The 25,285-nt window shown below is 42.3% G+C and overlaps 2 protein-coding genes across 2 annotated transcripts; both read left to right on the forward strand.

Annotated features, from left to right (window-relative positions):
* The first annotated feature begins 565 nt into the window (after window positions 1-565).
* LOC125292642 (SH3 domain-binding protein 4-like) lies at window positions 566-17,757 on the forward strand. Its single transcript, XM_048240042.1, has 5 exons — window positions 566-666; window positions 3,852-4,058; window positions 4,243-6,587; window positions 15,075-15,263; window positions 15,980-17,757. Exons 2-5 carry the CDS (start codon window positions 3,941-3,943, stop codon window positions 16,202-16,204), a joined length of 2,877 nt encoding a protein of 958 aa, XP_048095999.1. The 5' UTR covers window positions 566-666; window positions 3,852-3,940; the 3' UTR covers window positions 16,205-17,757.
* A 4,595-nt stretch (window positions 17,758-22,352) lies between these two features.
* On the forward strand, window positions 22,353-24,284 carry LOC125292695 (ADP-ribosylation factor-like protein 4C). Its single transcript, XM_048240123.1, has one exon. The coding sequence runs from the start codon at window positions 22,896-22,898 to the stop codon at window positions 23,472-23,474; it is 579 nt and encodes a 192-aa protein (XP_048096080.1). The 5' UTR covers window positions 22,353-22,895; the 3' UTR covers window positions 23,475-24,284.
* Window positions 24,285-25,285: the final 1,001 nt, after the last annotated feature.

Here is a 25,285-nt window from a genome sequence, read left to right on the forward strand (position 1 = left end):
CCTACTGCATGAGCCTAAGCACTAAATCAAATTCCAGGCGATGTTCCATCGTACTGTCTGTAAAGCATTGACTTGACTTGACTTGACTTTTTCCCTTGATTTCACGAATTTCATGCCGTTCATTTGAACTGTGCATAAAAGCTGAGTCTTTCTTTGTATCCTTGGGGTGGTGCTATTGGTCAGAAGAAATGTATGATTTTGAAAGAAAGTGTATTATTCGCACTTTTAAAATTGCAAAAAGTCTAGTTAGTTTAGCCGACATCAGGAAAAATATGTTATAGCCTATAGCTGAAATAGGCCTAACTGCATGTTCTGTGTGTCTCCTAGGTTTATAGCGTAGGCCTATGCTGAATATTAAATAGCCTCCACATTTTCTAGCCTCTTTGTTTAGGACCAACCTAAAAACACATAGGCTACTGTTTACACACACATTTCACAGAAAATAGGAAAAAGGAAATAAGCTAATTCATAGAAATGTAACTTTTTGTTTGCTCCTCCCAGTCAGTGACATCAGCATGCTCTGGGCTTCTCTTCTCTTGAGGGAATTCGGTAGGTGGCTGGCAACTGGCGGAGCATCATAAAGTATCGCGGGGTGGTAAAAGGATAGAAGACAGAAGCCTGAACATGTATAGCCTATATCCAACGGTGTTACTTTTTTTTACCTAGGTAAGTTCAGTAGTTGCACTTCTAAAGTCTTTCCATATGTGGGTGTAAACAGTATGCTATTCGAAACAGTTAGGCTAATATGTGCGTCTTTTAGAAGTAGGCTACCGTGGGAAATTGCCTACCAGACTTTATCTGAGACCTACAGTCTACGGAATCATTTCTATTTTGTTTAAACCTATGTGCCGACGATATGGATGGAAAACGCTTGATAAACAATGCCATATTCTAAGATCAGAAAATAGCCTAGAGTTGCCGAAACATTAGAGCCATTTGCAATGACCGAACTATGAGGCTGTTTAAGGCAATGGAGTGAAAGTTTGTTTCGCCGAACATAATTCATATGGTTATAAGTGGTGAATGGATGGTAGAACAATGATATCTCGGATGTTGAGAGAACGTCCTCACCACCAAGCACTTTCTTTGGACCGTGCTCAAAAGCGTGACGTTCGTTGCCATGGCATCAAACATTCCACTTTTATCCGCACAGTTGATGCGCGTTCTAGGAGTGAAAAGGATATGTCCCTTACAAGATATAAAGTTGTAGCCTACCTTGTTTTTTCTTAGGGTATAATACCTGGTATTGTAAATTCAGTTACAAGTTTACCCGAGACAGAGTTAGAGCAATGCAAAAGAGCAAAAGAATAAAATGAGTTTTTGTGCTGAAAACTGCACCAATTCGAAATCACGATGGTTAGAGAATGTTAAATATGTTCAATATCCCTAACCTCGCCAAAAATGACAAAATACGGTGTTATATTAATCATTCAAATGAACGTCAAACTTTGAAATATAGTCTGAAATGAGATGTTATTATCATTGAGACAACAGGGCTATACAAAAAAATCCGATTGTAGCTTACAGCAGCCGACTATTTAGGTTAAGTTTATAACGTTGTGGACGGCCACCAAGCGTCTTCTGCCTCACGGCTGCGCGCGCATCTAGTTTTGTTGGTAAACGGGAAACCCGTGTATATGCGTAAAGTAGCCAAGGCTGGATTAGCCTGCGGTTGGCCTATTCTACTGTTTTTTAATAGAGATATTTTACTATTGTTTCTTAACTCCTAGATATTCATTCATAAAGCAACGCTGAAGTACCTCCGAGATATTAATTCATAAACTAACACTGAACTACTCGCAGACTGCCAGAGGCCTTAATCTGCTATAAAGACCAAGGAAAATCCCTTGTCTCAAAAATGTCTCTTCTTTGTCTGATGAGAAATAAGCCCGCTCTTACTGAGATCTCACCTGTTATAAGTTATAAGAATAAATTAAGAAAAACAGTAGGCTATGTTGAGATCTGAAGTTGAATTTAAATTGAGACAAAAGGAGGGAAGCCCCTTTGGAAAAACAGGTGAGATCTCATTTATCATTTAGCTTATGAGAGCATATTCAGGCTTTTACATTTGATAAAGGCCCCTGCTACATTAAACTGTTTCTGAATCCTTTAGGAAGGACAGCAAACGCAGTTTGTGATATAGGCTAGCTTAACTTGTGTATGACTAATGTTAAAATGTGTTCTTAAAAATACTTAAAAAGTATTCTAGAGCTCATTGTGTAAATTAGGCGGCATGTGATTCAAGATTAGCTGGTCTTATGGTTTTAGCATAGTGAGATAGCTTGCATGAGCTGATGAAGACCTATTTTTTCTCTCTCTCTCTCTCTCTCTCTCTCTCTGTCTCTCTTTGTGTGTGTGAGAGAGAGAGAGAGATGGGGGAACATTGTATGTTACAGTTACATCATTTTTGGCCATTGCCATAATCACTTTACATATCGCCACTTGTGAACGTTTTACATTAAAGTGACAACACAAAGTTACAACAATGCATAGAACCTTTTTGTTTTGCTTATCTTCTTGTTTAGTTTGGCTATGTTTGTGCTAAATATTCTCAGTGGTAAAGTAGTTGGGCTTTTATCCCATCCTCTAGTGTAATGCTTCATTTGTCCCCTAAGGCTGTATCCTTAGAAACTGTCTTGGATGCCCTTCTAGCCTGGAAGGGAGAGTGCTGCAGAAGAGAGAGAAGCATCAAAGAGTTAGACACACTTAAGATTTAGATACACTTAAGATTTATTGATTGCTAGACTTAATAGCTTCAGTGTGAAATACTGTAACCAGGGTTATAGACAGTTATAACAATGGGTAAGAGGGAGTAACTTAATATATAAACTTTTACAGTACACGTATACAACACTGAAATGTTTAATTTCATAAAACTCCCCACATCTCTTTTAATATTTATGCTTTAATACAGACGAGCCAGCCATATCAAATCATGCATGCAGAAAAGAGTTAATGTGAAAAGGGTCTTCAAAAGCTACGCATTAGCAGATTTAATAATCCTGGTCTGATACTGAATTTGAGATGAACATTGCCCTGGCTTCACACATTGCCTTGGCAATAGTTTCACTTGGTATAATTTGTTATGGAGTAGGCTACGTGTTCAAGTACAGTAACTGTAGAGAACATCCTATGGCCTTATGTTTTTAGTAAAAGCAGTGTGGTGGATGCTAGAGGCATTTTAGCAGTATAAGTTTCAAACCAGCCCTGACACGGCAGCCTGTTTATTAGTTTGTTTTCCGTGCATCATACTTGGCATCAGTTCAGTGTTTATTTCATAACAAAGAAAATGACAAAATAATTAGGCTAGTGAATGAATGGCCTGAAGACATGATTTTTCTATTATCTTTTTTTTATTATCACATTGGAGTCTCTTGTGGATTTTTGAGCATTCATGAAAAAGCAGCAAAAGATACTCATTATGTGTAGCTTGTTTCATGCACTGTTATAACACTAATGGGTACTTGTCAGCAGAAAACCTTTTTAAGCTGTAATAATTTGTTGTCATACTTTGGACCACTTGGGATAACAGTCTTAGCCACATCATGTAAATAGTATTTAACATATCACTTAGGCTCTGTGAAAACACATGGTTTTATCTATCTCATCTCTATCAAGTATGGAAAGGTCATGTGATCTCATGTTGTTTAAATTTCCTTTACTCTCTCAAAGCAGTATATATTTTAAGACATAGTAATTGTTCCTTTCTGTTTATTGCTGATTGCAACACTACACGTTACATAACAACCAGGCAATAATGGCACGACCTTAAACTTCCCACCATGGTTCACACTTTTGGCAGATATACTCCTTGTGTCTTCATGCTCTTTGTTCTTCTTGTTTCTCTTCAGACAACACGGCCGGCTGTTAACACTTGACATGTGCCACTGGCAATAAGAAAGACCTGCCTGAAATATCTGGGATTAACAAAGAACTGAACATGGCCGCCCATAGAATCAGAACCACCAACAACATAGCCCTACCCCGCTGCAAGTCAGAGGGCACTCTCATAGACCTGAGTGAGGGAGTGACTGAGGCCACTCTAACAGATGTCAAAGGTACATCCCTGCACTGACATCCAGTTTTACTACATGTATGAATACAATTACTAACTACTTATATGCATTTAATGACAGAAGTGTATAATGTTAATAATATATCATCACTGTTTTTGGTTTTGGTTCATAATCCTAACTAAATGTTGTTCACTATGTTTTTTTGTTTTTATTATTATGATTTTAGTGCTTTCTCCAAGTGCATTGAGGCTTGATACAACTGCATCATTGGGTACTGCGAGGGAAGTTGTTGCCATCAAGGACTACTGCCCATCCAGCTTCACCACTTTGAAGTTTTCAAAGGGAGAACGCCTGTTTGTGCTGGATACATCAGGAGGAGAGTGGTGGTACGCCCATAACAACACAGAGATGGGCTACATCCCAGCAGCGTATGTTCAACCTGTCAATCATCGGGACTCCTCGTTCAGTGACAGTGGGATGATTGACAGCGTAGGCGACTGCAGTGAAGATGGGGCCAAGGAGCTGGATCTCCTTGGAGAATGGACAGGAGTGGTCCTGAAGCCTGTAGAACTCCAAAACGGAAACCCCTTTGCTGCCAGGACCTCAACTAACCCTTTTCTTAATGGATGTGTCCAAGAGTATGTGGATCAGAACAGCAACAGGAGCTCAGTTGACTTGCTTCTCTTTGACACCCTCACTCCTTCAGTCACCAATTCCACTAGCAGTAACATCAACGTCAATGGTTTTGATAGCTCCATGTTTGATACAAACACCAGCACAGATATGGCGTTTGATAAAGACAACCCATTTTTTAGGAGCAAACGCTCATACAGTTTGTCAGAGCTGTCCACCTTGAGGGCCCAAAGAGATGCCCCTCAGGGGTACACAGGATTCTTTGGTGGTTTAAAAGCTCCAGCACCAGAGCAGTTTCAAAGCAGGGAGGACTTTCGGACAGCTTGGCTGAACCACAGGAAACTCGCGAGGTCATGCCATGATTTGGACTCCCTGGGACAGAGTCCAGGATGGGGACAAACACAGCCCATAGAGACAAATATTGTTTGCAAGCTTGATAGTTCAGGAGGGGCTGTTCAACTGCCAGACACCAGCATCAGTATTCATGTCCCAGAGGGTCATGTTGCCATGGGCGACGCCCAGCAAATCTCCATGAAGGCTCTCCTTGACCCACCACTCGAGCTAAACAATGACCGATGCACCACAGTGAGCCCAGTGGTTGAGGTCAAGTTGAGTAACATGGAAACAAAGACGGCAATCACTTTGGAAATGAAGGTGTCTGTCGTGGTGAAGATGGACAGTAGACAAATAGCCAAAGTGATTTGCGTGCGAAGTGATTGCAAAGAGGGTCCTTACACTCCTGTGCCTGAGGTGTATATGTATGGCGACACGGTCCAGGTATGCCTTGATAACCTTGAGCCCTGCATGTACGTGTCGGTTGTAGCACAAGCCCAGTCGGTTTCTCCATTTACATCAGTGTGGGAGCATGTTGTAAAGAAGGTAACCCTTGGCGTTTACGGGCCCAAGCACATCCACCCGTCCTTCAAGACAGTGGTAGGCATCTTTGGCCATGACTGTGCCCCCAACACCTTGATGGTCAGTGAAGTTGGCAAACAAGCACAGTCGACGCCGCCAGTTGCTCTCCAGCTGTGGGGGAAGCACCAGTTTGTGTTAGCGAAGCCGCAAGACCTACAAGTGGGTGTGTACTCCAACATGGCCAACTATGAGGTCAAGGCCATGGGGCAGGAGAGAACCGTGAGGGGCTTCCAGGTCAAGCTAGGAAAAGTGAGTCGGCTGATCTACATGATTGCCACACGGACGACCGGAGATATATCAGACTTTACTCTGAGGGTCCAGGTCAAAGACTGCCAGGACTGTATCCTTGCACAGTTTTGCGTTCAGACACCCCAGCCGCCACCCAAAATAGGGCCAAAAACCTCAGTGCAGAGGCGTTTCTTGAAGAAGAAGGAGGCGAACAAAATTGTGCTGTCACCACTTGCCGTCACCACAAAATACCCTGTGTTTCAGGAGCGAAAAGTCACAAATTTAAAATTTGGCAAATTAATCAAGACAGTGATCCGACAGACCAAGAACCCCTATCTGTTGGAGTACAAGAAAGGAGATATAGTAGCTCTTCTGAGCGAAGAGCGAATTAAACTCAAGGGACAGCTTTGGACCAAGGAGTGGTACGTTGGTTACTGTCACGGAAAGACAGGCCTGGTTCATACCAAAAACGTGCTTGTGGTGGGGAAAGTGAAGCCAATTTACTTCAGCGGGCCCGACCTGACAACCACCATTCTCCTGGAACAGAGCCTGAAGCCCTGCAAGTTCCTCACTTACATCTATGCGTCAGTAAGGACAATATTGATGGAGAACGTAGGCAGCTGGAGGGCATTCGCTGACGCCTTGGGGTATGTGAACCTGCCACTGACACATTTCTGTCGGACAGAGCCGGACAGCGAGCCTGAGAAGGTGGCTTCTGTGCTGGAGAGACTGAAGGAGGACTGCAACAACTCTGAGGGCAAGGACAGGAAGTCCTTCCAGAAAGAGCTCATGACTGTGAGTACTTGTTTGCATACACTGAGTCAATATATTCAGTCAAATACTTAATGTTTTTCAAGTTGACAGACAAAATACATGTGACAAAGATCATATCAGTACTGATGATAAATCATAGAGTAGGATAAGAATGATTCTTATAGTCCTCCCCACAACACAAAAGAAATAAGTTTGAGTGTGCAGTTTCAGTTCCTGTGAAAATCATTGTCTCATTTGTGAGCGAATGTTCATATTTTACCTCTTCTTGTCATAATCATAGCCTTTGGGTCATGTTGCCATTTGCTTGAAGGTGTGGTGCACCTGGTTAATTAGGTTTCTAAAGCTCAAAGGGATTTTTTAATGTCAAGCAGACCTTGTGGGGGAAAACAAAATTGAAATTAGCTAGAAGCTTGGTGCTGGAGGAGGTGGAGGATGGCTTTCCATTTGCTACTGAACTACAAGGGCCAGGTGACTTGCATCATACAATATGAGATCATCTTACCATATTGTAACATGAAAAAAGATCCAAATTTAGGGTATCAAGAAATAATGGTCAGATTGCAGGACATACTGGCAGATTTATCAAGAGGCACCTTTCAATGGAAGAACTATACTGTACATCATACCGGTGAGAAAGCATTGTGAAACCTCAACCATCTACTGATTATGACATGCTGTATCATGTCTTGCTCTCCCAGTTAACTTGCACCACAGTGGTATTGTGTAACTGACACTTGAAATAGTTCCCTACACAACTATAATTGACTTAAAATTACAATAGGTTGCATCCTACAATGAACTGGCATCATTGTTTGTGAAGAGTCATACAGGTAACACTCAAAACTTCTTATTTGCATTGTTCCCTATGAATCCTCCCCAGCAACAAGGTCTACGTGGGTTTCAGAGTGTTTATCATTATGGAGCAAACAGCTGTCTTGAGAGACTTTGAAGAAGTCTGTCCAGTGTCTGCTTATTTTCACTTGTGTGTTCTCTGGTTGACTGTAACCCACAGCAGCACATCATGCATTTTCTAAGACATGCTGCACTTGTGTGTTCTCTGGTTGACTGTAACCCACAGCAGCACATCATGCATTTTCTAAGACATGCTGCACTTGTGTGTTCTCTGGTTGACTGTAACCCACAGCAGCACATCATGCATTTTCTAAGACATGCTGCACTTGTGTGTTCTCTGGTTGACTGTAACCCACAGCAGCACATCATGCATTTTTCTAAGACACTTGTGTGTTCTCTGGTTGACTGTAACCCACAGCAGCACATCATGCATTTTCTAAGACATGCTGCTTGTGTGTTCTCTGGTTGACTGTAACCCACAGCAGCACATCATGCATTTTCTAAGACATGCTGCACTTGTGTGTTCTCTGGTTGGCTGTAACCCACAGCAGCACATCATGCCTTTTCTAAGACATGCTGCACTTGTGTGTTCTCTGGTTGACTGTAACCCACAGCAGCACATCATGCCTTTTCTAAGACATGCTGCACTTGTGTGTTCTCTGGTTGACTGTAACCCACAGCAGCACATCATGCCTTTTCTAAGACATGCTGCACTTGTGTGTTCTCTGGTTGACTGTAACCCACAGCAGCACATGCTGCCTTTTCTAAGACATGCTGCACTTGTGTGTTCTCTGGTTGACTGTAACCCACAGCAGCACATGCTGCCTTTTCTAAGACATGCTGCACTTGTGTGTTCTCTGGTTGACTGTAACCCACAGCAGCACATCATGCCTTTTCTAAGACATGCTGCACTTGTGTGTTCTCTGGTTGACTGTAACCCACAGCAGCACATCATGCTGCACTTGTGTGTTCTCTGGTTGACTTTCTAAGACATGCTGACACTTGTGTGTTCTCTGGTTGACTGTAACCCACAGCAGCACATGCTGCCTTTTCTAAGACATGCTGCACTTGTGTGTTCTCTGGTTGACTGTAACCCACAGCAGCACATGCATGCCTGGTTTTCTAAGACATGCTGCACTTGTGTGTTCTCTGGTTGACTGTAACCCACAGCAGCACATCATGCCTTTTCTAAGACATGCTGCACTTGTGTGTTCTCTGGTGGACTGTTTGTAAGCACATGCTGCACATGCTGCACTTGTGTGTTCTCTGGCCTTTTCTAAGACATGCTGCACTTGTGTGTTCTCTGGTTGGCTGTAACCCACAGCAGCACATCATGCCTTTTCTAAGACATGCTGCACTTGTGTGTTCTCTGGTTGACTGTAACCCACAGCAGCACATCATGCCTTTTCTAAGACATGCTGCACTTGTGTGTTCTCTGGTTGACTGTAACCCACAGCAGCACATCATGCCTTTTCTAAGACATGCTGCACTTGTGTGTTCTCTGGTTGGCTGTAACCCACAGCAGCACATGCTGCCTTTTCTAAGACATGCTGCACTTGTGTGTTCTCTGGTTGACTGTAACCCACAGCAGCACATCATGCCTTTTCTAAGACATGCTGCACTTGTGTGTTCTCTGGTTGGCTGTAACCCACAGCAGCACATGCTGCCTTTTCTAAGACATGCTGCACTTGTGTGTTCTCTGGTTGACTGTAACCCACAGCAGCACATCATGCATTTTCTAAGACATGCTGCACTTGTGTGTTCTCTGGTTGACTGTAACCCACAGCAGCACATCATGCCTTTTCTAAGACATGCTGCACTTGTGTGTTCTCTGGCCTTTTCTAAGACATGCTGCACTTGTGTGTTCTCTGGCCTTTTCTAAGACGTGCTGCACTTGTGTGTTCTCTGGCCTTTTCTAAGACATGCTGCACTCGTGTGTTCTCTGGCCTTTTCTAAGACGTGCTGCTGTTGCTGACTTCATTGTTGCTGACCATAAAGTGTTTTATGTGGAGTTGTGAGCTGCTGGTAAAGATTTTGGACCAATGACAAATTGCTGTATTTAAGCAATGTTCCCACCAGCCTCGCCCCCATAAATGTATCTAAAATTACCATCTTGTTGAACAGAATCAGCCACTCACGCCTCAGTGACTTTATAGACTGAACCATGCAGAATGCATCTAGGTTTGTATAATTAATGATGTGTCACAATGCTGGCAGCATTGAGTAGAGTGTGCACTGTACAGATGTGTTCGGCATCAGCACCCCTTACCACAGCTGTGCTGGAACACCTGCATTTAGCAGTGAATACTCCTCTCTCTCCCCCGCTGAGCCATTCATCTTTGAATTGTGCCTTGTTAGCACATTATGGGAAAAGATGAGTTTGATATTTGAAGACTATTTTTGTACTAGGTGGATGCACATTTGCACATTGCTTGTCATGTCCATGCACAATCTGTAAGATGTAAAAGAGGATCAAATATAGTACACCCAGGTAGTTCATGTGCTCATGTGTTTTCATTTGCAATCATCTAGTCATTTAATCAATCATTTTCAATCTTCCTAGTTCTTCTCCTGTCAATACTACACATAGACGTCTATCCCTCTTTTTCACAGCTGTGACAGTCTCTCCATTGATATTGTTGGATAATGGTGAAGATTAACTGACAAACTTAGTTTTTAGGCTTCAGTCTCAGCTGATATAATCAGCTACTGTAGAATCTCTAGTGCTTCTGTAGCTTTGTTCCAGTCTGACAGTTCTGTTTAATATTCTGGTTGGTGAGGGGCCTGCAAGTGTATTTTTAGAAAAATAGGAAATAGCAAAAGGAAATCAAAAGGAATTTTGTGCACAGATGAAAGGGACCTGACAGAACTCCTGCACAGAGATTAAGCTGCATCTCTGTCCTCGAGGAGTAATTGTAAATGTGGATGTCTGTCTTGCTTAGAGTTTTATTTTCTGATTGTCCCAGAAAAATACCATCTTTTATGGAAGAATTGGTTTAAGGATCCATGTGTAGTAAGTGTAAATATTTTCTTTCTTATGACTATTTAACCACTGATGTTTAAAATACAAATGTATTTCATTAGGCTTCAAACATTAGGGTTTTTCATAGTTGTACAGACAATGCCAAGCAAGTGTGGCACTAAAAACAAATAGGAGACAGGAGGCTTTGTATAAGACATCGTCTTCAGTACATATCGGCCTCATCAGCTTCGCCTCTGATAGGGACTGGGGCAGTAGCTGAGATGAAAGCACTTGGCTTTTTTTTCTCTCACCTACGCTGCAGACTTCCTGCAAGCATTCTGCTCCCTTTTCCCTGTGTCAACAAGACAGGAAGGGAACAGCCGTGACTCCACAGGAACCTGCAACAGGATGTTTCTCATGGCAAGAGCTGCGTGTCCTCAGCCAGAGAAGCTCAGAACAAACTTTTGGATTAATGTTGATCGTCTGGCTGAGTGTGACTTTAGAAACTTTAAGATGGGAGGTTACCCTTTTTCTAAGTGTGTGCTTTGGAATATATGTGCTTTATATACTGTGCCTTGGTTCCCCAAAGTGTAAACTACACATAACTTCCAAGATAAACAGTATTTTCAGCCTTGTTTTTCAGTGTTTCAGGCATTTCAGTGTCATCAAATAGCATAATAGATTTATGTTCATTTCTTGGTCAACCCTGTGCGTGCTGAAAGGCCTGCATGCATGCTTGCTGCACTCTCAGCTGTTCAGTGGCCATGCCAGTTTACTCTTAACAGTGCATTGTCTTGCCCACCTGCAGGGTCAGTTATATCACACGTGTCGGAGCGGAGTCTTACCAGCCTGAGCCTCTCCCCCCCTGGTGCCTCTCAGATTAAACCCTTCCGTAATTCCTTACATCATAAAGGCATTTAAACACATTTATTCTGTACAGAAAGCCGCCTCGTGCCTTGGCTCTTGATTGGCTCTCACTTGATGGAAGTTTAACATCAAAGCAGGTTGTTTTGAGCTGTAGCAGTTCCCAGGCTTTTTCCCACCAGAAATTCCACTTCACTGAATCAGCGGCTAGCACTGCTCACATGCACACACACACACACACACACACACACACACACACACAAACTCAGCATTTTGGTTTCACACTTAGCCTAGTTGGAAGCACTCAGTAAATATTTGCACACTAAGCATTAAATGCAATATTGACCAAGGTCCTTCTTTTTTATAGAATTCAAATATTTCATGCCAGTCTTACTCATGTGCTGTAATGATCATGATACAGGCAACAGCTCTTGGTAGTGTGACTCTTACATTCTTCTGAATTCTACAAACTTCTTATACATCAGCATTTCCTAGGCCATGTGCTCCTGGACAATAATAAAGCTACAAACTAGTTTAGGTAGAGTGCTTGGCAGGGCTAGATCATCTCAATTGGTCTATCTGTGAAGATTCCATGAAGAGATGAGAATGAGGGCCTCACGCTGGTTTCATATGAGACGAGAGAGCAAGTAAAGACGGTAAATGACTGCGTATGTAAATGCGTTGCACTATGGACTCCACAAAGGAAACTGACGTTTCTGTCATACCTGGGGTTGTATTGTTCTTCAAAAAAACAAAAATAGCCTACATACCATGAGGCACGTTCACATGCACGTGAAAATAGCACTAAAACCATACTATTTCAAGTCCTGCTGTGTCTTTGGGTCACTAACCAGAGATTTGCAATCATCCTCAGCGTCAGGACATGTCTTTTGTGAAGAATCATGGCTCTACAGATGTTTCCTGCTTCATTGTTAGTCTGTAAACACAAGTGCCATATAAGGACCAGGAGGCGCCTGCCGACCTCCCTTAACTGACTCAGAACACGGACTCCAAATTCAAACTTGCCCGAAGGGGCGGAGCAATCAGTATGGTATTTTATTCTAAATTGAGATTTGCTGCTCTGTCCTATCATTACTGAGATGGCCAGTGATGTTCTTTTTGCTAAGATTGATGTTGTATTGGCAGAAACTTGGCAAATTGTTTTAATTTATAGCTCTCCTATTTCCTTATCTCTAGAGAGAGATGTTGATTTATCAGCAGCAGTCATTGTCTCCATAATACAGTCAGAGTATTTGTGCCATGTCAGAGATGAACCAGTGAAGCTGGCGTGGTGTGTTGAAAGTATTGAGAACCTAACTTGAACCTAATTGGAAATGGCAGGAGGAAGAGTGCGAGGGGAGTGGAATGCTTGTTGAGGCAAGATCACTTTCTGAGCCTCTGAAGCAGTAGAGCTCACTCTAAACATGACATTTTCAAAACATGGTTGCTGCTCCACATCCCTGTCTCATTGATTTGGTCTGTTATGTTCAACGGAAATTGACAGATAGTTTTGAGCATGTCTTAAAGTATGATTTGGTTGTAGCTTTGTGAACTTCCTGCAGAGGAAACAGGTGCACATTAAAGGCAAAAATCCTTGTGTTTGTAGAAGGAATAGTCTTTTTTTACACACTCACGCTCTCGCTCACACAGAGTTTATTGTCAACAGAATTGTGGGATGTTGATTTGTTTAAATGAACTTACTTCAGAGGAGTCAGAAAAAAACAGTTGTAAACACAGGATGTAATGAAATCCTCCTGACCAGCCCTCTGAAAACACATTCAAGGACAAATATGAACACAGAAAGGAAGAGAAAGGGGAGAGAGAGAGAGATATTCTTTAACACTCCAGTGTGCCAGAGAGAGAGTGCTGAAGAAACCCCTGAGCAGCTCCCTGCTGGTGCCAGTGTTCGAGGCTCACATGTTTAGATAACCTGGACCCCTGCTATCTCATTCTCCTGTCTGAAATGGAAGCCGTCCCTCAGTGCAAGTGTGAGTGAGCGAGACAAAGTCAGAGGCCATGTTACACAGCCGCCACTACTGCCTACGACACCCCCCCCACGGATTTCCTGTCATTCCTTGCATTCCTGCTTCCAGAACCAGAATTGGAGCTTCCAGAGATTAGTAGGGTGTGCCTGATAATGTGTGTCATGGTGCTGGCCGTCTCTATCTATCAGGCAGGCCTAAACCTGACAATGGAGTCAGTATAGGAATCGAAATCATTTACAGTGCATCTTGTCGTGGAATGTGTATTCTTCTCCTTATGTGTGTCTGTGTGTGTGTTTTGTTTGGTTGGTTAGTTATTTGCAAGGATTCAGTGGAGGCGGTAGAATTTGTGGTTATTTGTGCCATGACTGCTTTTCCTCAGTAACTGTTGAACATGTATTTGCCTGTTGGAAAGAATGGCAGTGTGTGTGTGTGTATGTGAGACAGGGAGAACCCAGCAGCATGTCTGTGCTTGTACAGCTGGTGTCCTTCAGGATTTAGTCTTGCGAGAACAGAACATGTGTCATATGTGTGATAATAAGTGGATGTTTAACAAGGTATGATAGGCTGTTCATTATGTCCCTTCTCTCATGGGCACTACTTCACTCTGTCAGGGCAGGAGAGAAGGAAGCGTCGACTTTTAGGGAGGAGAACCACCATTCATGCCACAAAGCCAACAGGATGAACCCCCCACCCACCCCAGCACACACACAATCACACACTAACACACACACACACACACACACACAGACTGGCCTCCTCATTTAAAAAGCGAAGTTGTTACCTCCAGTGCCCCCAGCTTGCCATGCCTCATAATAGCACGTGGTTTCCTGGGCCTCGGCCTATCTGTGTGTTCATCAAGCCGCCCAGCATGCCAGCAGCTGCACAGGCCTGGATTGATTGCTGGGCTGTCTGGGAGCAGTGCTGAAAAACGCATCCAGCACGCGGCTAAAACCCGACCCCACAGATAAGACAGGAGTTTAAACATGTGCGCCCATGTACACACACACACACACACTCCTCCGCTGCAGCTTCTACGTTTCTACTTCCTGGCGTGTCGCAACAAAACAATTCATCACACAGAGGAGAGCACAAACATAATGTATGCACTTACAAGAATGAATAAGGTGTGTGTGCCAAAGGCCATTTACAAGTAGTATAGACACAAGGGAATTTCACAAATTGAATACAGCGGTTTAAATGGCTTCGTCATGATGACGCTACGGTTTTGCTTTGAGAATGAGAGGACACTGAGTCACTGATAATAGATATATAATGCAGTAATGCCAACTGAATAGCGGGAAGGGTGGGTTAGAACGACACAAGGCTAGGACTCTCACTGTGGAAGATGAGTGGGTGGCTCCAATAAAAACAAACTTGTGAGGGAAGTGACTAGAAGTCCCCCTTGATATTCTCAAGGGCTCCTCTGGCTGTGAGAAGAGGGCATGTACCACTCTGGTAGCATGAAGAGGTGGACCCAGGGACCCAGAGTCCCTATTTCTATGTCAGGATGTCAGGTGATAACAACACGCTGGCAGCCTCCTGGTGTGAGTCAGAGGCCAGGCTGATTTATACACGCTGCAGTTGAGTCTTGAGAGTGAGGATGAAGCCGTGTGGCAGATGTATTACATTCAACAGTGGTTCATTTCATCCAATTAGATTTGCAAAAAAGATGCAGCCGTGCATCTGTCCATGCTTGTGAGCTTAGCTGTGGAAATGAAATTAGTTGCCAGGGTCATGATCTTGTTATTTATTATCTGATGAGAACGAGGAGTAGAGTTTTAGGAATGGTATTTTGTCAAGCCACAAAATCTAAGCAGCTGTCGCTCACAACATTTTCTTCCATAGGCTCTCCTGAGGATGGACTGTCAGGGCTTGGTGGCACGTCTGGTCATGGACTTTGTGCTGCTGACCACAGCTGTGGAGATCGCCGGCCGCTGGAGAGAGCTGGCCGACAAACTGGCCAAAATGTCCCGGCTGCAGATGGACGCCTATGAGGCTCCGCATCGGGACAGGAACGGAGTGGTGGACAGCGAGGTGAGACAACTGTCCAGCTGTGGAACTGGCTTGGGTAGATTTGATTTTGTTGCCATATGCCATTGGCAGTGGCTAGTGGATAAAGCCTAATACAAACAATAGTGAAGTTGTAGATTCGTGCTTTAGATAAGTGGAGGTGAGACCGCAGAAATGGAACTAATCAGATTATAAGCATAAGTATACTCTTTTGATCCCGTGAGGGAAATTTGGTCTCTGCACTTATCCCAATCCATAAATTAGTGAAAGACACTCAGCACACATTGAACACACAGTGAGGTGAAGCACACACTAATCCCGGCGCAGTGAGCTGCCTGCTACAACAGCGGCGCTCGGGGAGCAGTGAGGAGTTAGGTGCTTTGCTCAAGGGCACTTCAGCCGTTCCTACTGGTTGGGGTTCAAACCGGCAACCCTCCAGTTACAAGTCCGAAGCGCTAACCAGTAGGCCACGGCTGCCCTCTATATATGTCAACACAAAGCACACATGTTAACACATACACTTATAAAACCCTTGTGTATAAAAGGCAATTATAAGTATAACTTTTAGGGACTAATGTTGTTTACATTCAGTACAAATGTTATTATAGATTACAATTTCAGCTTTGCCATAATGTCCTTGAGTCTAGATAAATGAGAAAAAATCAATAGCCTGCAGTCTTTGAGAAAAAATCAATAGCCTGCAGTTGTTGATCTCACTCTCTGTGTCTCTGTGGAACCAGGCCATGTGGAAGCCTGCCTATGACTTCCTGCTGACGTGGGCGGCTCAGATTGGGGACAGCTACCGTGACGTGCTGCAGGAGCTTCACCTGGGCCTGGACAGGATGAAGAACCCCATCACCCGCCGCTGGAAGCATCTGACAGGCACGCTCATCCTTGTCCACTGTCTGGACCTGCTGCGCAGCTCGGCCTTCTCCTCGGCGCACCAGGATGACTGTGCTATTTGACTTTGCTGAGAGTCCCCCGACTGCGCTATATGAGTGCCCTGACTGTGCTATATGAGTGCTATATGAGTCCCCTGACTGTGCTATATGAGTGCCCTGACTGTGCTATATGAGTGCTAAATGAGTCCCCTGACTGCTATATGAGTGCCCTGACTGTGCTATATGAGTGCTATATGAGAGCCCTGACTGTGCTAAATGAGAGCCCTGACTGTGCTATATGAGTGCCCTGACTGTGCTATATGAGTGCTATATGAGTCCCCTGACTGTGCTATATGAGTGCCCTGACTGTGCTATATGAGTCCCCTGACTGTGCTATATGAGTGCCCTGACTGTGCTATATGAGTGCTATATGAGTCCCCTGACTGCTATATGAGTGCCCTGACTGTGCTATATGAGTGCTATATGAGAGCCCTGACTGTGCTAAATGAGAGCCCTGACTGTGCTATATGAGTGCTATATGAGTGCTCTGACTGTGCTATATGAGTCCCCTGGCTTGACACCCGGCCCTCCTCGCTACAAACTGCACTTTCACAGACCTCATCCTCCAGCCCCACCCCCCTGCTTTAGACTGGTCCCATCTCTGCATTTACAGTAGATAATACTCAGCTTATACTCAACATTTTATACCCAATGTTCAGTCCTTCGCAGGGATCCACAATAATGACAGTACTGTTCATGTTCAGAAAATCATGCTTGTTTGCACCTATTCTTCTTCGTTCGTCTTTGAAGAGGGGTTTGTCCACTCGTCTCGTCCACTTACTTTCATAACAGCTGATCTTGGTTTTCAAAGACCCCTGTAACTGCTGCAGAGAAGTCTGTCCAAGTAGCCATGGTGTAGGCAAAGGAGGAATTCAGACTATTGAGTATGCACGATCACTTGTTCTGATCTGATATAGAGATTGCACAGATGTGGTTAACTAAGCTCTTTGTCCTGACTGCTGGGCTAGCATTCAAACTATGAAAGGCTACTTCTTACAACAGGCTGTTACCAAATCTGCAGTATTCAAATATTTGTATTGTTTCTTTCTGACACAGGATATATTTTTTTGAATATAGCACAAAATACTTTTTGAACCACTTTGACACTTTTTTGATGTTAACTAAATACACTGTAAAAGAGAAAAATACAAAAAAACATGATATCATCATTTATATATCAAATATTTATCAAGTATATATGGCAGCCAAACATATGTGTTTTATGTATGTAAAAGTTTACGGTTTATGTGTTTCAAGTTAATCTGTTACAGAGAACCTTTCCTTCCTGGTCTCTTCTACCAAAACCCAATTAATTTAGGTAAACTGTTGTCTTGCCTGACAGTTTTGTACATTTGTATCAAACATTGATGATCAAGATGTTTTTTAAAGATGAAATGCTTTAAATGTGTATGTCAAAACACTGTAATTTTAAAGGCCAAGGATGTCTGGAAAAAAACATGTTTATGCATTTCTTGTGCTGGATTCAGTGCTGTGTACTGTAAGCTTATTTAGGACATTTATTTGTTGCATGTTTATTGAACTACATACCATCATTTGGAATAAAATATTAGCCTTTACACTGTAGTTTTTATTCATTAAATTCCTTCATTGTGATTCATTGTGAGTATAATGTGTATTGTCAATGCACTTCTTCTGAACTGAGTGAAATATAGGCAAACATTTTGTATCTTACCAACCAGACCTATCTTGTATCTTACCAACCAGATCTGGATAGAACTGGAAATTGCTATGCACATCACAGTAAAATGGCATTACTGTAATGTAGATTGAAAACTCAGCAGTCTGAAAGGTTAAGATACTTTTTAAAAGCCCGGTCTTTTATTGAAAATTTTGAGTGCAGGTGTATTTTGAAAGGAAGGCCATACCAGTGTGCAATATACAGTAATTATTACAGAACCGATTTATACCTGGATGATACTTCAATAAAGTATAGTTTCTCTTCCTTTAGTATACAATTCATAATTTATCTCATAATTACGAGATAACCTGATTATTTACGAGATAACCTGATTATTTTTTTTGTGATGTGAATGCAATGCGCCACCGTAGAGAAAGGTCCATATTATAAATGAAAGATCCTTTCTCCCCATGCATCACTTCTGTAATGTAACAGCTTTCCTCATCTTCTCTCTTCAGCTCCTGGTCTGTCTTCTTCTTCCATGTTCACTCCTCTCTCCTTGATTCTTTTATGAGTTGGTGTGCCATCCTGCTGGGAACAGTGCATGGCATTCACCCACTAAAAGGGCTCGGTGCGTGTTCAGAAGCGAGACAGGAATTACTCATGGGATACCCCCTCATAGTAGAGTATTCCCAGTCTTGGCCTCAGAACTGAAGTTTGGAACCGAAGTTTTGGCTATCCCATTATGCTTTGCACCGGGTTTCCTTATGTCACAATGGATTTGATCACTTTCCTCTCCAGACACCTCGCAGTGACTCTGCTCTGTCAGGCTGCTCTACTATTTTACTCAGTCTTGCATTAAATATGAACTGCCCCAGCATGCAGGGAATGAGGGCAGAGCTTGGGAAAATACTACAGCCCTTACTGTACATGAAGGAGAGAAGGAGGATGATGTTCCCTTAATACATATACTACAGCCCTTACTGTACATGAATGAGAGAAGGAGGAGGATGTTCCCTTAATACATATACTACAGCCCTTACTGTACATGAATGAGAGAAGGAGGATGATGTTCCCTTAATACATATACATTGAGGGCTTTAGCTTCAAAAGATTTCCATCTATTCCCTATTCACTGAAATATCCAAGGCCTCATGAAGCTCCTGACAACATGGAAATGACAGGCGATGCAATCTTGCTCTGAGTGCAAGAGGTTGAAACAGGGGCAGGGGAAAGGTATTGCTTAAGGTTCCTCACCCACCATGTTAGCCTCAGGGGTATGAACGACCTTTCAGATCACTGAAACACTTTCAGATTATCCTCAAGATTATATATATGAAAATCCAATTTAAGTCAATTTGTCTTCTCCAAAATCTCCTCTCCATCACAGGAGGAACACATAAGGGCCATCTGTGTTATTTTAGAACTGACACATTGATGTTGTAATGCAATCAACCCTTATTCAAGAATACATCAAGCCACATCAACATATATGTCACTGTAACACATTCTATGAAATACAATAAGGGGTTATCCATCCCACATTTCTTATTGGATTTTAATGTGCTCATGTCCCCACCCAACTATGTCTACTGTTGAGTAAACAACAATTACTACATTTTTACAAACAAACTTTACAGTATGCTGTCGTCATAGTCCGGAATGCCACAGAGATGAATTTTCACCCAAGCATTGCAACTTGTGTGACCTACTTTTGTTTAAGCTTGTAAATGTTTAACAACTTGCCGCTTAGTCAAATTTGTTGTGTGCCTCTACCTTGTGAAAAAGCGACATACATAAAAAAAAAACTAAAAAGAGGCATCCAGGAGCTATGATATAAGATGTGTGTGTGTGTGTGTGTGTGTGTGTGTGTGTGTATGTGTGTGTGTGTGTGTGTGTGTGTGTGTGTGTGTGTGTGTGTGTGTGTGTGTGTGTGTGTTTAAGCTCTACTGAGGCTATAGCCTCGGCAACTCGGTACCAAAAGTCCACCATAGTGTGGGTGTGTCTGATGCAAAACAGAAGCTGCCAGAAAGTACCACTCTTAACCTGGGTGTCTTGTTCTCTCTCCTTCTCTCTGTATACATGGAGATGAGAGAGCAGGGAGGCCGTGACTGGTACTCCCAGGCTTCATTTAGAGAGCATTCCTTTGTAGGTCGAGCTGCAGTTGGAACACTGGCAGAGACAGTCTCAGATTCATCTATCAAAGGGTCTGACAAGAGAGGAGAACAATCTGCCAACACACACTGTACATTTGAAAGGGGTTTGTTTAATTGATTTCTCTTTGACTAAATAGGTTTCCTTTACAACTAATTACAACAAGAACTGAGGGAAAAACCATTGTCCCAAATTCAAATTTTCATATTTGTCTAGCTTAATCTGTCCTTTGAGTGATTTCATCACAATTTACATAAATATAAATACTTACTTATTTAATACTTAAATATAAGTACTTTTAGCAATATAAACAGTTTCACAACACATGTGCAGTAGGGCTGCAGTCCCAATTTGGTGACTTTTTTGGCACAGTAGGCCAAGGTTAAACTGTTTCTGTGGCTTTAGTTAACCACATTTTTCCCTATGGAGCTTTACCTATAGTTCAGCTACGTCTCATGTAAGATCTTTGGTAACTTGCAAAGCAATCCTTTTAAAGAGGGCAGAGGCTTCTGCAATACTGATTAAACATATTTTGGGACTCCGTAAGGCAGTCAAAATATAGCTCTGCTCTCCAAAAACAACCAATCTGCATTTGATTTTAAAACAGAGATGACATGCCACAACACATTATATTACAGCTCTCCTTTTGATAACATTTTGCAAAATGTCAAGTCACAGGTCACAGCCTTGTTCCATAATGAACACAATATGTCATAGCTTCTGTGTGCTACTTCAGTTAGACTGCTTCTTTACTCTGGGATTTCATACATGAACACTGCCATCTAGTGACGAAAAGAAGAAATGAAATTCAAGTCACAATTATTATTTCACTGACCGTCTGAATATCATGTGCTGTATGTGCAGGGAGTAGGTAATTTCTCTGAGTAGTTAGAGCTTTCGCCTGACATGAGATATATGGCTGGGTGGATTGGACTCTGTGGATAGTGTTGGTCAGAAGTTAAGTGCTAGTGAGGTAACCTAGTAAATATTCTAAACTACAAAATGTCTTTTTATCTTACTTAAAATCAAACCGGTTGTGTCCTATTCCAGCAGTGTATTTTATCATTTTAGAACTGAAAAAAGGCAAAGGTTGCCCAAAACTTAGATAGTTATTGGCACAGTTTCCTACTTTCCCAAGATAATTTATGCATGATATACCAACTGCAACTGATTCACATCCACAAATATTTGCCTAAAATGTAAGCGAACTGAGAACTTATAACTGTTCCAGTATCCCAATAATAATAATATAAAAATCCTATGAATCTATTTTCTATCATTTCGCAATGCAAATAATAATGATCACCACTAGATGGCACATTACAACTGTATAAACTCAGCAGGTTTCAGTAGTTCTCCAGGAAACGTGCACTGTTTATAAGCAGGCAACTCCACATCTATGGTAGCTGCTTCTGAATAGACGTCAACAAATTATATATATATCTTTTAGACACCACTGGAAAGTGGAAACCAACACGTGTAACTATGTATTTCCATTCCCTAATGATTCAGCAACATTACATTCTTCTTCCCCTTCTTTTTTGCTTAGAGCATCTATTTGTGCAATATCTGACAGACCTGTTGAGACAACTAAGGTAGGCTATTCCTCAACACAGGAGCATTAAAACTGGTAAGCATTTCATAATAGTATCTGGTCTGATGGTGGTGTAATTGTGGCAGGATAGTAGACCTACTCTAATGTGCACTTTAGGCTATACTAGTAGGCATACTTCGTTTAGGTCAAGAAAGAAACAAACAAACAAAAGCATGCGTATGCCAGATTAGCAAAATACTGCTCTATTAATTTATTTATTAGCATTATGCAGAGAATCTCTTGGCAACATAGCCTACAACTCTATGTGTGTGTGTGTGTGTGTGTGTGTGTGTGAGCAAGCTGGTGAAGAGGTAGGCTATAGGCTACTAGGCCTATAGGCGTTTTCCACAAATCGGTAGCTGGTAGCATTTCTCCCAAAAAATGGCACTTTGAGTTATAGTTATATACATACACTTGCACTACCGGTATAGGCCTATTGGTTATATATTTGTTAATTCCGAAATAAATCTACCTCTCTATCCCATACAGTCACTGAAGTGAAATTTTGCTCGCTTTGGTGAATTACTCGTAAATAAGCTATCAGTAAGGCCATGAGGTAACCCGATGGTAAAAAGCATCTTTCAGATATCTCACCAATTAAATATAGCTACTTTGATTGCATATAAACTTGCTCTGCTCATTTTCTCGACTGATTACTATCTGGCAACTTCACCGGTACAGCGATTCAATTTGGTCGGAGAAAGGTTTGTTTTTGAATTTGTGGGCGGAGTATCTTCAGCGAAACGCCGCTTTGCAGTCTGATTCTACAAACATTGTAGGCTGTAGTCAGTGTGCTGCTTCCACCGGTGTGGTAGCCGACCTGCCACCAACCCAGCTGTACGTCTCTCTGTCTCCGGACTAAAATTGCTAAAAGGTACTCTTCATATAGCCTACATTACAGAGTGACTGGATGTATTGAGTCTGAAATACTCGGCGGATTTATTGGACAGAATTGTGGGAAAACAGAAAAGGAAAACGCACCTTTGCCTCAGTGTTGGAGAAAGCAAAGGTGTTTTCAGGCCAGGACGCCTTCTGAACCGGTTGAACGAGACTGAGAAATCACAGTGGGACTAAAAAAAACTAAGGGTTGCCTGATAGAAAGCAAATGTAAACCTTATTATTAGTCTAGGGGGGACGCTCTCACAGCAAGGCTGCAACTCATAGCTGGTCAGGTGTCGGGATTATACATCTCTGGCATTTTCCACAGAATTCGTGTCATGCGACATTGAAGCTATTTTCTTGACGCGTGGAAAAAACAGTCCCATCTTGGAACTTGATGCTTTCGGTCACGTAGATACAGCTGAAAGCTGCGCATCTCTTGACATAAAATGGGCAACAGTTTCTCTAACGTGTCAGCCTTCCAGTCTCTACATATTGTGATGCTGGGTTTGGACTCTGCTGGAAAAACGACTGTCTTGTACCGTCTTAAATTTAACGAATTTGTGAACACCGTACCAACAATTGGATTTAACACAGAGAAGATCAAATTGAGCAATGGTACGGCTAAAGGTATCAGTTGTCATTTTTGGGACGTCGGTGGGCAGGAGAAGCTGCGGCCCTTGTGGAAATCCTACAGTCGGTGCACGGACGGCATCATATATGTTGTCGACTCGGTAGATGTGGACCGACTTGAGGAGGCTAAGACGGAGCTTCACAAAGTCACCAAATTTGCGGAAAACCAAGGTACGCCACTGCTGGTAATTGCTAACAAGCAGGACCTGCCCAAGTCTCTTCCCGTGGCTGACATTGAGAAACAACTGGCCCTCCACGAGCTCACGCCATCAACAACATATCACGTTCAACCCGCCTGTGCAATTATTGGAGAGGGACTTCACGAGGGCATGGATAAACTTTATGAAATGATTTTAAAGCGACGGAAATCGCTGAAGCAAAAAAAGAAGCGGTAGGCCTGCTATGGTCCATGGAACCGTTTCTAGCACAGTTATATGTGACATTGTTTTTTGGTATATTTACCAGTTCTTTGTTGCACCGTTTACATTATTAATTTGAAGTGTTTTCAAATTGTTCTCATTTGGAATATGTTTGAAATTGAAGCGTAAAACATGCCTAACGTGTTTTTTTTTTTAACACAACACCTCCACCATGGGGCAGGTGGTTTGATGTGTTGAACCAAAAACTTGAGTGATACGAGTTAGAACAAAACAAACGCCAAGAACGGGCTGGCCCGTTATTTGCTGCTTTCAACGGATTTTCAAACCGGATGGTGTATGGAAGGAGTTGAGCACTGTGAGGATTTTGGACACACTGCAGTTGACAATACGGAATGCCCGTTTTCACAACCATTTTCTCATAGGCATGTAAGATTGGATGTGGACCATGTGTTGAAGGAATCTCATGCCTGCTGCCAATGTTCATGAAATCACAACAATATTAAACATTGAGATTCGAGGAACTATTGAAGTGTGGACACCACTCCAGCTCGACCACCATGACATGATACTGTAGAAATGTTGCCTCTGTCTCAAATGGACTCAGTGCAGGTTTTCACTTTGTTCCTGGAGACATTGTAGCCCTACATCATGTGGCGTGGACTGTCCCTAGATTTGCCTGCAAGATGGTCCACCACTACTGAGCACTTTTAATTTCTTACCAAAATATTAGAGTGAAACACTGTATAGCAAAACCGATGATGATCGTGTATTGAAAAAAAACATGATTACTGAAGTATTTTTATTATTAAAATGTTTGAAACAATAGTATACCTTGTTTTATTTGTGTTACAACCTTTGTCCTGTAGACCCCTCTCATAGACCACTGGCTTGTACACAAGTCTTTGATTCAAACCCTTTTCTTTAGTGTGAGACAAATGCTATGGTCAGGTATACATTCTTGTTGGTCCCTTTCATTAAAGCACAATTGGGGGCCTTACAGTGTGAGTCCCTGGTGAAAGCCTTCCCTTGGAGGAGGGAGGAGGACAATGTTCATTTCAAAGCCTCAGCCTTTGAGACCTGTTGGACGCCATTACAAAATGCTGACAGAAAAAAAATACTCCTGCTACATTTGAAAAGAAATGTTCCAATCAGTCCTTTCATCTCCACACAACATGCATGCTTCTTTATGCTCTTCCCCATGGACCCAGACACACAGATACCACAGCTACTCTGATCTGCTGAGAGCTGGCCTGTGCTTACTCCTTACATTTATGAATCTGCAATGCAGTGTTTGGCACATTTCCCCCTTACGGCTGCTATTTAGCCATAACTAGGCATACAATGGTTGTTAGGTTTTATGATACAATGACTTAAACTTCTATAATGCTGCCACCTTTTATTACTTTATTGTTGTTATGGTGAGATGACATACTATCTATGCCTTATACAGTGGTTACAGATGCATTTACAAGAAATCCTATCCATGAAAGTGTCAAGGAGAAAGCATTGGGTGATCAAAAATGCAGCAATTAAAATGTGCACATTGCATCATCTATTTCCTGATTAATTTCCCTCATATTTGTCATGGTAGCACATAACCACTATGGTAATTGAACTGTACCAGATAGTTGCATGAATGACTTCTCACCATACGGTTTAGTAATGTGACACTTAATTAAGATATACAGCTGGAGAGCGCTAACAGACGGTTTTATCTGATGGGACTAGGAGAACGTATAGTACACAGTTTCCCAGCCACATGTACTGAGACAATGTTTTCTTTCTGTCTTGTCTGTGTGAAAGGCCTGAAAGTTCAGCAATTAGCC

This window comes from Alosa alosa, chromosome 3, assembly GCF_017589495.1.
Source record: "Alosa alosa isolate M-15738 ecotype Scorff River chromosome 3, AALO_Geno_1.1, whole genome shotgun sequence".
NCBI lineage: Eukaryota > Metazoa > Chordata > Actinopteri > Clupeiformes > Clupeidae > Alosa > Alosa alosa.

What these genes read in the sequence shown, in the direction of transcription:
- LOC125292695 (XM_048240123.1), top strand. Translation starts at nt 22,896, where the DNA reads ATGGGCAACAGTTTCTCTAACGTGTCAGCCTTCCAGTCTCTACATATT.
- LOC125292642 (XM_048240042.1), top strand. Translation starts at nt 3,941, where the DNA reads ATGGCCGCCCATAGAATCAGAACCACCAACAACATAGCCCTACCCCGC. An exon ending in CACTCTAACAGATGTCAAAG is followed by an intron (nt 4,059 to 4,242) that starts GTACATCCCTGC and finishes TTATGATTTTAG; the next exon opens with TGCTTTCTCCAAGTGCATTG. An exon ending in ACGGAGTGGTGGACAGCGAG is followed by an intron (nt 15,264 to 15,979) that starts GTGAGACAACTG and finishes CTGTGGAACCAG; the next exon opens with GCCATGTGGAAGCCTGCCTA.